The following is a 16,511-nucleotide window of genomic DNA, read 5'->3' on the forward strand; positions in this document are numbered from 1 at the left end:
GTTGGAGCAAATGCGGTTGTATCACAGAGCTTGGCTGTAGACAATGGATCTTGTGGTGTGGTCAGGGTGAAAGCTGGAGGCATATAGGTAGGAATAGTGGTCAGTAGGTTTCCAGTATAGGGTGGTGTTTATGTGACCATCGTTTATTAGCACTGTAGTGTCCAGGAAGTGGATCTCTTGTGTGGACTGGACCAGGCTGAGGTTGATGGTGGGATGGAAACATGGTGGAATTCCTCAAGGGCTTCTTTTCCACGGGTCCAGATGATGAAGATGTCATCAATATAATGCAAGCAGAATAGGGACGTTAGGGGACGAGAGCTGAGGAAGCGTTGTTCTAAGTCAGCCATAAAAATGTGGGGCCATGCGGGTACCCATAGCAGTGCCGCTGATTTGAAGGTCTACATTGTCCCAAAATGTAAAATAGTTATGCGTAAGGACAAAGTCACAAAGTTCAGCCACCAGGTTAGCCGTGACATTATCGGGGATAGTGTTCTTGACGGCTTGTAGTCCATCTTTGAGTGGAATGTTGGTGTAGAGGGCTTCTACACCATGGTGGCCAGGATGGTGTTATCAGGAAGATCACCGATGGATTGTAGTTTCCTCAGGAAGTCAGTGGTGTCTCGAAGGTAGCTGGGAGTGCTGGTAGCGTAGGGCCTGAGGAGGGAGTCTACATAGCCAGACAATCCCGCTGTCAGGGTGCCAATGCCTGAGGTGATGGGGCGCCCAGGATTTCCAGGTTTATGCATCTTGGGTAGTAGATAGAATATCCCAGGTCGAGGTCCAGGGGTGTGTCTGTGCGGATTTGATCTTGTGCTTTTTCAGGGAGTTTCTTGAGCAAATGCTGTAGTTTCTTTTGGTAACTCTCAGTGGGATCAGAGGGTAATGGCTTGTAGAAAGTGGTGTTGGAGAGCTGCCGAGAAGCCTCTTGTTCATATTCCGACCTATTCATGATGACAACAGCACCTCCTTTGTCAGCCTTTTTGATTATGATGTCAGAGTTGTTTCTGAGGCTGTGGATGGCATTGTGTTCTGCACGGCTGAGGTTGTGGGGCAAGTGATGCTGCTTTTCCACAATTTTAGCCCATGCACATCGGCGGAAGCACTCTATGTAGAAGTCCAGTCTGCTGTCTTGACCTTCAGGAGGAGTCCACCTTGAATCGTTCTTTTTGTAGTGTTGGTAGGGAGGTCTCTGTGGATTAGTATGTTGTTCAGAGGTGTGTTGGAAATATTCCTTGAGTCGGAGACGTCGAAAATAGGATTCTAGGTCACCACAGAACTGTACCATGTTTGTGGGGGTGGAGGGGCAGAAGGAGAGGACAGCTGCTTCTGCTGGGCTAAGAGTATAGTTGGATAGGTTAACAATATTGCTGGGTGGGTTGAGGGAACCATTGCTGTGGCCCCTTGTGGCATGTAGAAGTTTAGCTATTACCAACAGGAGAGTGGGTTTGTGCTGGAGGGGGTGGGGGGAGAGAAAACCTGGATATGTGCTGGAAATGGCCCACCTTGATTATCATACACATTGTAAGGAGAGTGATCACTTTACATAAGCTATTACCAACAGGAGAGTGGGGTGGGGGGAGAGAAAACCTTTTGTAGTGATAATCACCCATTTTTTCATGGTTTGTGTGTATAAAAACATCTTCTGTATTTTCCACAGTATGCATCCGATGAAGTGAGCTGTAGCTCACAAAAGCTTATGCGCAAATAAATTGGTTAGTCTCTAAGGTGCTACAGGTACTCCTTTTCCTTTTACTAAAATTGAGAGACTGCACTGCCCGAGTCTGATGAAAAGGTAACTTAGAGTTGAGTATCTTCAGCATATTGATGGTAGAGTAAACCAAACCACCTCACCATCTCTCTTAGTAACTTCACAGTAGCAGGTGGGATGAATGAACAGAATCCTGCAGTATTCCTCAAAGGAGAATTCTTGGAGAAGAGTTGGATCACCTCAGAGAAACTAACAGAGACACCCCAATGTGCCACTCCCATCTATACCTACACGGGCTCACAACTAAAACAATTCCTTGTGGAGAACAGTCATAGGCAGATGAGAGATTTAAAATAATCAGCAAGGACATTTTTCTATTGTTCTTTACCCAGAGATCATTTACCAACCAGACCAGGACTGTCTAGGCGTTACAGTCATGTCATACATCAAATTGAAATACGTCCAGGAAATCTGAGATCACCAGATAATACCAGAGCTACTGCACCACAACATTCTGAACAACAGCTTGTTTACATGAGAAAGTTGCACTGATTTAACCTCGTGTGATTTTACACTAATTTAATTAAACTGGGACAAAACAGTGCGTGGACACGTTGATTGTATTCTGAATGGTTTATCTTAAACAGATTCCTATAAAATTTTAAATGAACTGAAATGAGGTTGATTTAAACCAAAATAGGGGCATTCACACAGCCCTTTACACCAGTTTAACTAAATTGGTTTAAATTATACTTTAAGTTAAATAGGCGCAACTTTCTCATCTAGGCAAGGCCTAACTTTCCATCAAAAAGGAACGTGAGAGCAGGGCTGTAATGAGGATGATTATCAGCATCAAGACATGGCTTGATGACCCCAATAATCACTTCTTTGAGATATACTGGAATCTTGCCCTCAGAATTTGTTGACCTCCTTTCTCTAATAACAGATCCGCTGTTTTTAATACCTGAAAGGTGCATGGCTCCAATGAGTAGATTTCACTTGAAGTTCTTTAAATAGCTCTGGAAATTCAGTAGGTCAGGTTGACTGAAACTCTATGTTGCAGTTGTGCATTCTCTCACACCTCACACATGTTGAACTGCCAACTGCAGAAGCAGCAAATTTGGCCCATATATGAGCATTAGCCACAAATTAGGTAGAAAACTGCTCAGAGCAAGAAACACTTAACTCTGAATTCTAGTGCAGACAACCTAGTTTTACCTTGCTGTTTACCACCCAGAACTGTTCCACTGACTGAGACTTCGTAGACGCTAGGGTGGAGAAGAGGGAATTTTTCTTTGCATACATTATGACAATGGCCTAAGAATATAATGTGATAAATCAGAATAAAAGTATGATTTCCACTACGGACATGTTAGTCTCCTCCTTTCACCTTTCATCTGCTGAAATGCCATTTGTGACTTAGCTCCTTGCAACTAAACCTACCAAAATTAACTAAATGAAAATTAGTGTCCAAAATGGCAGGCCATGACATTTCCAACACTGAACAGGATTTTTCCTGTTACTGGAAACAAGAAGCAGTCTGTCAGTTGCACTGCTTCATGTGCTCACACAGCAGTTTTCCAGGGAAGGAGAAAGGCAGCGGAGTGAAACTGACTAGGACCACCTGGAAGTACTGACACAAGAGAGTTCAATACAACTAGTGCTAATAAGAAAGGGAGTGGGAAATACTCAGGCCTTTAAGGCTTTGTGATGATTTTGAGGAATAAGATATGGGGAAGTGTTCTGGGGCCCTTCACTTTGAGAAGAAAAAAAGACAATTTCAGCATTTGAGCCATTCTTGTTGTGGGGAAGAGTAGACCACTGAGAAGGGATTTGGCAGAACAGAGTTAACAAGACAAGAAAAGAATTTACAATTCAAAAATAGAAGAAAACTAATGAATTAATAAAAAGGATTATAAAGAAATATCAAAGGTGAGCATGTGTGTTTGTGTGTGTGTATGTATTGTATGTATATGAGAAAGAGATACTCAGACAACCTTAGGGAAGAACAAGATAGACTGAAGAGGAGGAAATAAGCTGGGGGCAAAACAGAAAGAATCAGAAAGTAAAACATCTTGGAAAAGAAAAGATGAAAGAAATACAGAAACTGAATAGAACTACATGACTTCTTGATTAATAAACTACATGATACAAAATCAATGCAGCACATATTACATGGATTCAAAACTGGTTAAATTATATGTCTCAAAATGTAATTATAAATGGAGAATCAACCTCAAGTGGCTATATTTCTAGTGAGGTCCAACAGGGATCAGTCCTTCACCCTATGCTATTTCACATTTTTATCAATGGCCTGAAAGAAAACACATAATCATCACTGACAAAGTCTGCAGATGACACAAATATCGGGGGGAGGGAGATACTAAACAATGAAGAGGACATGTCACTGACAAAGAATGATCTGGATCACTGAGTAAGCTAGGCTCAAGCAAACAAAGTATGTTTTAACATGGTGAAATGTAAAGTCATAATCTAGGATCAAGAAGGCAGGCCATCCTTGCAGTTTGGGGGACTCAATCCTGGGAAGCAGTGACTCAAACAGATTTGGGGGTCATGGTACATAATCAGCTGAACATGAGCTCACAGTGCAACACGATGGCCAAAAAGGGCTAATGCAATCCTTGGATTATATGAATAGGTAATATAAATTAGGAGTTGAAAGGATATATATTACCTATCGTATTTGGCACTGGGGCAACCACTAATGGAATACTGTGTCCCGTTCTGGTGTCCACGATTCAAGAAGTATGTTGATAAATTGGAAATGGTTCAAAGAAGAACCATGAGAACAATTAAAGGATTGGAAATCATGTATTTTAATGATTGAGGTCTTTTGAGTCTGTTTATTTTAACAAAGAGAAGGTTAAGTTGTGACAGACACAGCTTATAAGTACTGTACCTTCATGGGAAACAATAATTTGATAATGGACTCTTCAGTCTAGCCGACAAAAGTACAAGATCTACTTGCAGGAAGTTGAAGCTAGACAAATCCAGATTGGAAATAAAGAGCAATTTTTTAAGTGAGGGTAATTAACCATTGGAACGACTTACCAAGAACTGTGGTGGATTTTCCATCACTTGCAATTTTTAAATCACGATGAGATGTTTTTCTAAACACATATGTTCCAGTTCAAACACAAAGTAATTCAATTAAGTCATATGGCCTGTGTTGTACAGGAGGTCGGACTTGATCGGGGTGGGCAAACTTTTTGGCCCGAGGGCCACATCTGGGTGGGGAAATTGCATGCAGGGCCATGAATGTAGGTCTGGGGTAGTGGGTTGGGGTGCAGGAGGGAGTGCGGTGTGCAGGAAGGGGCTCAGGGCAAGGGGTTGGAACAGAGAAAGGGTGCGGGTACATGAGGGGGCTCAGGGAAGGGGGTTGGGGTGCAGGAGGGGTGCTGGGTACGGCAGGGGGCTCAGGGCAGGGAGTTGGGGTGCAGGAGGGGTTTGTGGTGCGGGCTCTGGCCTGGTGCCGCTTACTTGGAGTGACTCCAGGGCGGCAGCGGTGCACACTGGGGCCAGGGCAGGCTCCCTGCCTGCCTGCCCTGGCCCTGTGCTGCTCCGGGAAGCGTCCGGCACCACGTCCCTGCAGCCCCGGGGGGAGGGGGAGCAGAGAGCTCTGCGGGCTGCTGTCACCTGTGGGTACCTCCCCTAAAGCTCCCATTGGCCATGGTTCCCTGTTCCCGGCCAATGGGTGCTTCGGGGGAGGTACCCAGAGGCAAGAGCAGCGCGCTCAGCCCTCTGCCCACCCTCCCCCAGAGGCTGCAGGGATGTGGTGCCGGCTGCTTCCTGGAGTGGAGTGGGGCCCGCGGAGCCCCAGGGGTGGCAATTCCACAGGCCAGATTCGGCCTACGGGCCATAGTTTGCCCACCCCTGGACTAGATGATCACAATGATCCCTTCTGGCCTTAGTCAACGAATCTATGAATGATGTATGATCCCATTTCTAAATCAGTCATTGTTTCCACAAATACACATCTAAATGGAAAGGAAGATGCAGCCTAGTGCCGAAGTCAGAAAGCCACCTAAATCTGAAAGTTTGCAGCCCTCAGATGACATTTTGGAGACCCAACAGGACACCTCTAAATGAGAATATAGCCTACAATGCTTCCATCCTTAATTAAGGAATGAAACTACATCCCCAGTTTTTGTGCCCCTGTCCCGTGCTTCTCACACTGACCTGACAGTTTGACTCATTAAAATTTTGTATAATCATTTCAAAAACTGAATTATTTTTAAATTTAATGGGATCCTGTTGTAGTTTAGATTTCAGATGGGCCTGCCTTGCATCTGGATGTTTAAACATTCTCAAACAGGACCGGTGGTTATGGTATAGGCGTTATAGGTTTGTGCCTAATTCCCCAACTCCTGGAATCATGTGATTAGATCAAAATCACATCTTTTATTTTTGCAAGTAAGTTTGTTGTCCTCATGATTGGGAAGAAAAACTTGAAATTTGTGTGACTAGTGCAGATATGTCTATCTGAGTCTGCAGACAGCCTGAAACAGTGGCTCTAAAACAGGGACCCACTCCATGCACTTTAATGGAGTGTTAACTCCAAGACTGACTGTTCTGGGGTACCCCACCAACACAACACAAGCAGAGAATGCTGTACATGGCAGGAGGAAAGGGAGTGCTATGGTTTGGCCCAGCTGCCCAAGCAGATACACCTCAGCTGCTGGGGTAAGTAGCAAGAAGCCCTCTGTGCTGCCACCCCTCCTTCTCCGGGGGTGAGAGGAATCTGCTGCCACCCTTGCTTCTTCTAAGGGGAGAGGGAACCTACCTCCCTTGTTCCCGCTCTTAGAGCCCTGGAATGCCTTAATCTGGCTCTTAATCTCAAAAATCATTGCTATTCAAATCCAGGTTTTTGGTTCAACTTGGCTCCTGAGAGAGGGGGGACAGGCCATGACATTTGGATCTGGATGCCAGTTTCCTCAAAGTACAGAGGTGTTTGGGTTATATGTTTAGTTTAGCATGTCACAGAACACATTGTATAAATTCAGCATTCGCACTCCAAGGAAGAGATGCATAACAACAAATAAATATATCAAAACTATTGGTTTGTACCTGAAATTTATTAAAACATTAACATTAGTACCAAATATACTGTTTATATCTTCTCTTACCTGTAACTCAAAGTTGGCTTGGTCAAGAAATTTTTTGTTTAGCATATCTGCATACTGATTAATTGCTCGCAGGAAGACTCTGAAAGATCAAGAGAAAATTACATAATTACACACTTATACTTTGGCACCTTTGTAAGTTTGGCATCGCAATTAGATACAAATCTGAGACTATCTGGAAAGTGAAAGCTGTAGTGGTTATTTGAAAAGCAGTGTGATCTCTCTACTGTTAAGCATACAGAATTATATGCAGATGTTCTCAAAATTAATCATGTAAATTAGCAGATGCAGAATAAAAGAAACAGAAGCAATGTTTTGGATAAAATCACTTCTCTCTAAAATACCACAAGATAATCAAGTGAACATTAAAAATTCATTTCATTAACAAAAAGTGCAAATTAATTACTTTATAAAGTCCCAGTGTCTTAATGTTATATATTTAGCATTAAAGGGGCTCAGGGCAAGGGGTTGGAACAGAGAAAGGGTGCGGGTACATGAGGGGGCTCAGGGAAGGGGGTTGGGGTGCAGGAGGGGTGCTGGGTACGGCAGGGGGCTCAGGGCAGGGAGTTGGGGTGCAGGAGGGGTTTGTGGTGCGGGCTCTGGCCTGGTGCCGCTTACTTGGAGTATTAGTTCAGGCAAGACACATTTTTGAACTAATTATCAACCATTCACCATCTTACTTTTGGTCCAGTGGCCCAAAGTACGCATGTGGTGCCTGAGAAAAATGTTTTGAAGTTTTCTAGTCCAATGCTCTGCTTTAAAATGATAAATTAGGACCTGTAGCAGTTTACTACTTTTCTAAACAAGAAACTTCTCAAATAGTATTAGGTGTTGTTTTGAGAAGCTTTAAAAATAAGAAGTGTTTAATGAGGATAAGGAGGTCTCTACTTGGTGTCATGGTGTCAAAGAATAACACATATTATTCTTTAGCCTCCTGGTTTCTACTTTTGAGACAAGCATTATATTCCAGCTGTAAATTGCTTAATAGATGCTATTAGACTGTCAAGCTAAACCCTGGGTAAAGGAACATGTCCTTTGAGCAGACTGTAGATACTGTAGATTTAATTATTTTTCAAGGCATGTGCAATAATAAAGACCAGTCACAATGCCTTTTTCTAATGGCCTCTCTCTTTTTGCACAATAGCAATCTGTAAAGGAGAATCCACATTAGGATACAGATAATAAACTTATTTACTTTTGCTATATTTCAACAGCAAGCAACAGAAAATTTAAGAAACTAAAGTTAGGGACACATGATGTATTGGCAGCTGGAAATCTCTTTCACAGGAATTAAGAGTCTTATCCACATTTGAACTAAATGAAAGACCTCCTGTCTTTGCCACATCTCTCTCACAATCAAGTGAAACAATCCCCTATTTGCACGTACACAGCAAGATAGGAAAGGAGTTTCTATATATAGACTACCTGCTTGCATTTACTTAATTTCTTAAGACATTCTGATACCATTGTGATGAGCATGGTACAAATACCTATACCTGATAGACAGACCAGATACCTACCGTAACACTGTCACTTAGAAATTAAAGAAAATGTATGACGGTGCATGGGAGGGAATCTTATTATGGAGTCAATTATGCCTAAAAACTAGAGTGATATTTCATTTCCCTAATAATCTTTAATAGTAGAATAAAGTACAAAATTACTTTAATGTTATTTTTCTTTGGTCTTACACTAAACTCTTCTTCTCCCCTTTTTATATGTACACATTTTTCAGTACGACCCTAGCACTTCTCAAAAACCACACAAATATATGTATGTGCATCCCTTCCACGTACATATGCACTGGAGGGTTTGCACAAACACGTATGTTTGCATTAGCTATGTTTGTCAGCATATACATTTTGGGATCAATTTATTTAATGGATTTTACAAGTGGGATGAATTTAGTATACACTGAAAAGAAAACCAGAGACACATAATATATATTTAGATCTTACAGTGATTCAATTACTCTGCTTTGATATATGCAAAGACTGATTACCTTTCCAAATAATTGAATTATGTTGCCTCAAGATATTGCCATAATAGATTCAATGTGATCCATCTAATTAAGCTTGGAAGAATTTCAGGATTTTACAGACAAATATTTTCTTAAAAATTTAAGGTTCATATTTTACTCTATGCTGATTCTAATACATAACAATAATGAACAAATTGACTATTGAAAAGCAACCAGTTTTATATATATATAATATATATATATATACACATACACACACATACACACTTGACTGTATATAAACTTTAAATTAGAAAGTTGTGCATTTTGTATTATTGTTTGTGTATTGGAGCTGAAAGGATAACAAATATTGTCTATAAAAAATATATTTATGAGTAAACTACCAAATGAATTAGGTGATGAGAAAGATCAAGTCCCTGATCCTACAAGTTACAATGTGCAAATGAACCCATATACTCATGCAGAGCCTCACTGAGTTCAACATAACTTGCAGAATCAGGGCTCAAAAGAACAGCATAATCTATGTAGCAAACAGGTCTGTTTGCAAAGCACAATACACACAAATTACTTCCTACAGTTCATTCATACCAGAGTAAATATTCACTTATGGTGTCCAACTATTTAACGTTAATCAGTAATCCTACTAGAAAAAAAAGCTCTCTCTGTTTGGAAGGTGCAACATGTGTAGACACAGCCTTTTTGGTAAAACTATTTTTATTATAAGTTATAATTCACACTTTAGTTTCCAACAGATGTGAAACCAGAAAAAAAAAAATGAAAGGAAACACTTTAGAGGTAAAGCTTTTGTAGAGCTCTGTATGAGGTTGCAAAGAAATGTTAAAACACCTTTGCTACACAAATCAATGGTCTGGACATTATCAGAGTGAGTTACGTGACCGTCAGTTACGTGAGTCCAAGCTCCACAATTCAGATCTGGATTGTGATTAATGCTGTGTTGAGTGGAAGGATGCAGTGGGGTTGAGTTCGTACCTTGGTATTTAATTCACTCCTTTATAGAAACAAGATCACTTGCATGAGCTGAACATGGAGTATGTGGATCTGGATTCTTTATTCAGGCTTGTCTCTAACGATAATGTTACAAAAACAACAAAGGCCCGAAATTCTGCTCTCTAAAGTTAAAGACATCCTTGTGATAACCAGGAGTTCAAGCTTTGCTCTTAACTTCTTATTTCTGATTTGTATAGAGCTCAAAATGCATTAGGCATTTTAGACAGAAAAATAAGGCTAGGTCCTTCTGGGCACATTACAACGTGCAGACAAAGAGGGGAACAACACAAATTAATGTGACTCATCGGTGGAATGGGGCACACTCCTGGTAGTTCCATCACATAGAGTAAAGCTGTCCTGGAAGAAGTGTGTTTCAAGAGGGACTAGAAGAAAAGGATGGTGGCACGGCACAGAGGATCAGGGAGGATCATCATAGAAACAGGCCAGAAGACGTGAGTGAAGTGAGGACACAAAGGGGGAGTTCACCAGGTGGCCTGGTCAGAGAGAATGGTCCAGGATGGAAGCAGGTCTACGTGTGTGTGGGGTGAAGTGGCAAGGTAGTATAGCAGTGTAAACTTGTGGTGGTAGGTGATGGGACGCTAATAAAGGGACCAAAGGAAGACAAGGCAAGAACTTGAATATTTCCTTGCTTTTGTGGCTTTGACTCTTACCTTCAGAATGTGAAAGGATTTTTTTTTGTGACTTTTAAAAAAAGAAACAACAAAACTATTAACCCTGCCTCTCCCTTATCACTACGGACAAAACTCTGGTAATCTGCAATTGAGATTAATGCAAACCACTCCCCTCTGGCTTTTCTCATTCCTTTCCCATTTCAGCTGATCCAAAGCACGTACAAAAGACCTTTCTTTATGACCCTGACTGACTTTCTGGCCCCTCAGAAATCAACTAGAGTTTTTCCATTAGCTTTAATGGACCAGGACTGCATCCCATGTCTCCCAGTTACTGATTCTTTTCATTGGCTCCAACTTTTCTTCTGCAGGACATTAAAGCTTCTCCTGTTCACAAATAACAGAATGGATTTATTTCACACTTTTCAAAAATAAATCAGCCTTTGGACTGAGAAAAAAAAAAAAAGGAAATTTTTAAAAAAAACTTAGAAGCAAATGAAAATAGTGGCTAAAATGAAGTCAAGTTCCAACCATAGCCATGTTGCTTGCTCCAGCCTCTCTCTTAGATACCACTCTGCTTTTCTGTAAAATTGTAAATGAGTTTGCTTTCGTTTGCTGACAAATGTGTTTTGTACACAAACACAAAAATGGCTGGCAGTAAACAAAAACATTAAGTTTTAAGTTAAAAATAGGAAATTTAAGGTTACTTTTTCCATTAAGGTAGCAAATTTAAAAGAAGAGACATAAAATGTGAAAGTTAAGTTTCATACTATACGTAAATGTGTATCTTTATCAAATGTGGGTATACACAGACTCTATACATGTATAAAATCATCCTGGCCAACATACCAGCCAAATGAGAGGGAGGGAGGGAGAGAAGTAACTTTAGACCTGGTCTACCCACAGAGTTACACCAGTTTTATTTTTAATCAATTTAGTTAAATTGGTACAACTTTGTGTTTAGACACACTTGAGTCTATTTAAACTTGGTTTATATTGGCAACCAGTTGTAAAACGGCAACTGTGTCCACCCAGGGGTCTGTGTAATTAACTGAAACAAGTTGCATGTAAGCAAGCACATAATTGAGACCTACTGCCCTTGTATCTGGCATTTTGTTTTGTGTCCCATCCCATTGACCAGTTCAAAATTGACTAATCTTCTTGCAGTCGTGTCTCAATTTGATTGTTTTAGCCTTTGATCCTGTTACCATCTTAACTTCTTTCTCCTCAGCCACCTCCTTATTTATTTATTAAAATGTTGCCATTTTTTGCTATCCTAACACCCTTTTTGGGAGTAGGATTTCTTCAGACAAAGCCCAGAAATCTTAGGATGTCTGCCATTGAGCTGCAAAAGAGAGCTGCTGCAGCAACTATTAAAGGACTAGAGCTGTCTGGAAAATGACAATTCCATTTCAAGGCAACTTTCCAGATTTCATAATTTGTTTTTGTTCCCCATTGGAACAAAACCTAAACTTCTAGAGCATTCATACATTAAATGGAATTGTGTCAAAATGTCTGGTTTTGGATCAAAACTGGAGCTTTTCGATTCAAGACGGAAATACTGACTGAACCTTTGTTGTGGTATAGTTGAAGGATGATGGTGTCAGATATTTAGCATAAAACTATTCCAGAATACAGTACCGCATAATGAAAAGCAATATCTGCATTGCAATAAAAGCAACATCCACCCTGAATAATTACAAGTTAATTGAGGAAAGGGGAAGTTAGAAAGGGGAATAATCAGAAACCAATTTAACTGCTCTAGCCTCCTGGCACAATTAAAGTTACTAAAATGACATTTGTTACAATCAAGCCCACAGCACTTTCTAGCATGTCTGTTACTGACTGTTTGGTGCCAATAAAACACAAATTTTTTGATGATACAGTATCTGATAAAAGGAGGAAATGATCTAACTTTGAGTAGAAATACTAAAACCAAAGGTAAATTTTGTTTCTTATTAAACTTGGTTTGGGGCAGAGGATAGTTGAATTCTGCCAAATATTTCCAGGTGTATTTTGGCTGACCATAAAATGAATTTGCTTCAGGCATACTCACATGTGTGTTTGTTTTTCACAATGCATTCATCAATGCATGTGATACTCGCATGAATGCACACAGAAAGTGAAAGTGTTCACAACAGAAGCGGTCCACTGCATAGGATGGAATACTATTTGGTACAGCAGGGTCACCGGGGGCCTGATTCACCACTGCATTACTTCTGTTTTACCTAGGTGTAAATCAATTTTCCAATAGACTTACATAAATACAGGTCATAAAATTGGACTGATGCAATGGTGTATTAGGACTGTATTCTCCAAAACCCATGAAGGCAGTCTTAGTAGAGAGGCAATTGAATAAGCCAAGCAAGGATCCGACCACAGACATCACAGCTAGGACCATGAATACACCTGCGATTATTTTGTGTGAATGTGATATGGAAAATTAACTTGTAATTCTGCATCAAGACAGTGCTTTTTAAAAAATATTCTAATTCTTCTAGGACTGATTCTCAGGTAGAGTCTGTGTCAGCTAGAAAGGAAAAAGTTCACAATTTTCAAACAATAATCCCTAATTCTGCTTGTCTGTTCTCTTCTCCATGGACTGCTACAGCTCCCTGAGAGGAATCAGAAACAATACAAATAATTATGTGATTTATGTGACCAATTTCAAGTAACCAACAACTTGAATTTTGAATATTGAGCTCCAAATACATACAAAATGTTTGCAATCAATCTGTTATTAAAAAGAAAAAGATCATGCAGTCACCGTGGACAGTTTTGGAAAACTTCTGCTCTTAAAAAGGCTAACCATATGTTAGGAACAATTAGGAAAGGGATAAAATATAAGACAGAAAATATAATGATATCACTATACAAACCCATGATGGGCCCATACCTTGGATACTGGGTTAAGTTGTGGTCATCCCATTTCAGAAAGGATATAACGGAAGTGGAAGAAGTTCAGAGAAGGGCTAAAAAGCTGATTAACAGTATGAACCACCTTCCATATGAGGACAGACTAAAAAGATAGGACTCTTCAGCTTAGAAAAGATATGATTAAGTGGGGACCTGATAGAGGTCTATAAAATCATTAATGGTGGGGATCAAGTGAATAGAGAAACGTTTCATCAGGTCACCCACTGAAATTAATAGGCAGCAGGTTTAATACAAACAAGAGGAAGCACTTTTTCATGCAAAGCTAACCTGTGGAACTCATAGCCATAGAATGCTGTGACGGGCAAAAGTATAATTGAGCTAAAAAAAGAACTGCATAAGTTTACGGCAGATAGATCCCATGAAATGGCTGGTAGCCAAGGTGACCAGGGATGCAAGCCTAAATCTTTCGCTACCAGAAGCCGGGAATGGAAGACAGGGTAGATCACTCCATAATTGCCCTGTTCTGTATATTCTCCTTAAAGGTCTGATATGGGCCACTGTCAGAGACAGGATACTGGGGAAGATGGACCACGCTCAGACCCAGTACGGGAGCTCTTATATTTGTATGTAGTTATTCATTATTTATTGTGTCCAAAGTGCTTTAGGCGGTTTATGGATATAAACTAAGAGAGGTCCTAGCTCCAAAGAACTTAAAAATGAATTTGCCACTTGATGCATGTGGAAAGATCCTTGCACCCACACGTAGTTCCATTGATCCCAAGCGGACATCTACATGAATCAGAATGCAAAATCTGCTTTTAAAAGACAAAAATATAGATGAAGGATGGGTAAAAAGATGCAGCTTACAAGCAAAGCAATTGGAGGTCTGGCACACAATTCATCTCTGTGTGGGTTTTTTTCTTTATTTAGTAATGTCATCCTTCTCTTCTTCCATTCTCTTTTACATTCATCCAGGGTGCCCTGACTTGCTTAATCACCAAGGTTTTAAAAAGTCCTTGTGCTCTGCCTTCTCTTCACTCAGTCCCCTTTGTCCCATGGGGGTTTTCACAAGCGTAGGGGAAAGAGTGTAAGTCACATAATGCCTTAAGAGTGTAAAACATCTAATTCACAGAGCAACACTGTCACACACATATAAAAACCCAACAAAAATCCAACAAGTAACGGTGAAGAAAGGATGTATGTAAACAAATCATAATCCTCATACAGACATTTCATAAAAAGGACAAAGCTAATTCACAGAGGACATTAGTCACTGCAGATTATTTAGTTAGATATAGTTTGGGATTCACAATTAAACTGTAAAGCCCAATACATTGCAGTACTTCTGATATTAAAACAATTCAAGCTGCAAATACTCCTCTCTCAAGAAATGCTTTACTCAAAATGACAACACCTCTTCTAGACAGAGAAAAAAAAAGAGTGACAGATTCAATCATCACAGAACATTTATCCAAATAACCATACATGGACTCAGCCTTTTTATTATTTGAGTCTACTTGAGAATTCTGTGAATGAGAGGGAGTTTAAAATCAGGTTACAAAAGGCACTATTGTGAGGTCACCAATTAAGTTAGATGGAAGGATAATGAATGCTTTATTTCAGCTGATCAACCTTCCAGTACATCATCAACCTTTGCCTGTTGAGCTCTGGAAGTCAGATGATTCAATAGGTAAGATTCAGATACCTCCTTTCTCGGTACATTTGAGATGAAACGAGAGCACAAGAAATAAGAGTGACCAGAACCTCACAAAAGCATAACATACTCTTTTCCTTGAAAGGCTACAATCACATATAAATACAAGTAAAAACTATTGTTTTTAATTTAAATAAAATCTTGCTTTTCAGTAAGCTTAGAAATTCTAAGAATCAAAGTGTGAATAACTAATCGGCTTTATGAAGCACACTTAATTTTCAACAACTTTTTACTTCACATATAAAAAGCTCTATTAAAACCCATATTTTAATATACTACCGTATAATGGTTTTATTCATGGAAATGTACACATTACATTGATTCAAAAAGATATAGTGATCTGATGCGGTATTAAATATTTACATGTATTAGCAGTATCCAAGTTTTATGATAAAAAGTTGCTCACTGATATCTTTATTGTCATAGGTTGGAGAATGGGAAACCATGGAAAGTGGGAAACCACATGGAGGTATCGCTGCTGTTGTGGAAGTAATCACAAGAGGCTTGTGTCAGCCCCCAGCATTCCCCAGAGCCAGAGGGACCATCATAGCTATCACTCTGCTCTCTCCCCCACCACCTGAATAAGAGCAGCAAAGGAGATAGGAATTTCCAATTCCCCCTGACTTTCCTCCCACCAGCTCAGAAGGACCCAGCCTAGGCACCAAGCGAAAGGGCTTTTCCACATAAGGTTTTTGTACCGCTTTAACTGTACCAGTTTAGAAATCGATTCAAACATAGTACAACCCCATAGTGCGGATGCAGTTATCCCAGTATACGGGTGTTTACAATGGTATAGCTTATTCCCATGCATTTATCAGCAGAAAATCACCTCCAGCAATTTGCAAATATGCCAGTTGTAACATATGCAAGTGGACACTAATTAAAAATGTCAACTCTTATAATTTTTACACAAAGACGACTGGACAAGGGAGTCGTCAAGGGACATAAGTTCAAAGGCAGAATTTGCTTGCTTAAAATCTAAAACAGGTTTCAGAACCTGTCTGTGGAGCTGAGCTAACTAAAAGAAGGTTGAGGGGAGATATGATTGCTCTCTATAAATATATCAGAGGGATAAATACTGGAGAGAGAGAGGAATAATTTAAGCTCAGTACCAGTGTGGACACAAGAACAAATGGATATAAACTGGCCACCAGGAAGTTTAGACTTGAAATTAGACGAAGGTTTCTAACCATGAGAGGAGTGAAGTTTTGGAATAGCCTTCCAAGGGAAGCAGTGGGGGCAAAAGATCTATCTGGCTTTAAGATTAAACTCGATAAGTTTATGGAGGAGATGGTATGATGGGATAACATGGTTTTGGTAATTAAATATTCATGGTAAATAGGCTCAATGGCCTGTGATGGGATATTAGATGGGGTGGGATCTGAGTTACCCAGGAAAGAATTTTCTGTAGTATCTGGCTGGTGAATCTTGCCCATATGCTCAGGGTTTA

At 40.1% G+C, this 16,511-nt stretch overlaps 1 protein-coding gene across 2 annotated transcripts in view; it reads right to left on the reverse strand.

Annotated features, from left to right (window-relative positions):
• The window catches only part of DOCK1 (dedicator of cytokinesis 1), a 563,486-nt gene that overhangs the window by 151,499 nt on the left and 395,476 nt on the right, over positions 1-16,511 (reverse strand). For both annotated transcript variants that reach the window (XM_048857028.2, XM_048857026.2), the window contains exon 30: positions 6,856-6,934. In XM_048857028.2, coding sequence (XP_048712985.1) covers positions 6,856-6,934 — 79 coding nt within the window. The remainder of the gene's footprint in view (positions 1-6,855; positions 6,935-16,511) is intronic.

This window comes from Caretta caretta, chromosome 7, assembly GCF_965140235.1.
Source record: "Caretta caretta isolate rCarCar2 chromosome 7, rCarCar1.hap1, whole genome shotgun sequence".
Lineage (NCBI taxonomy): Eukaryota > Metazoa > Chordata > Testudines > Cheloniidae > Caretta > Caretta caretta.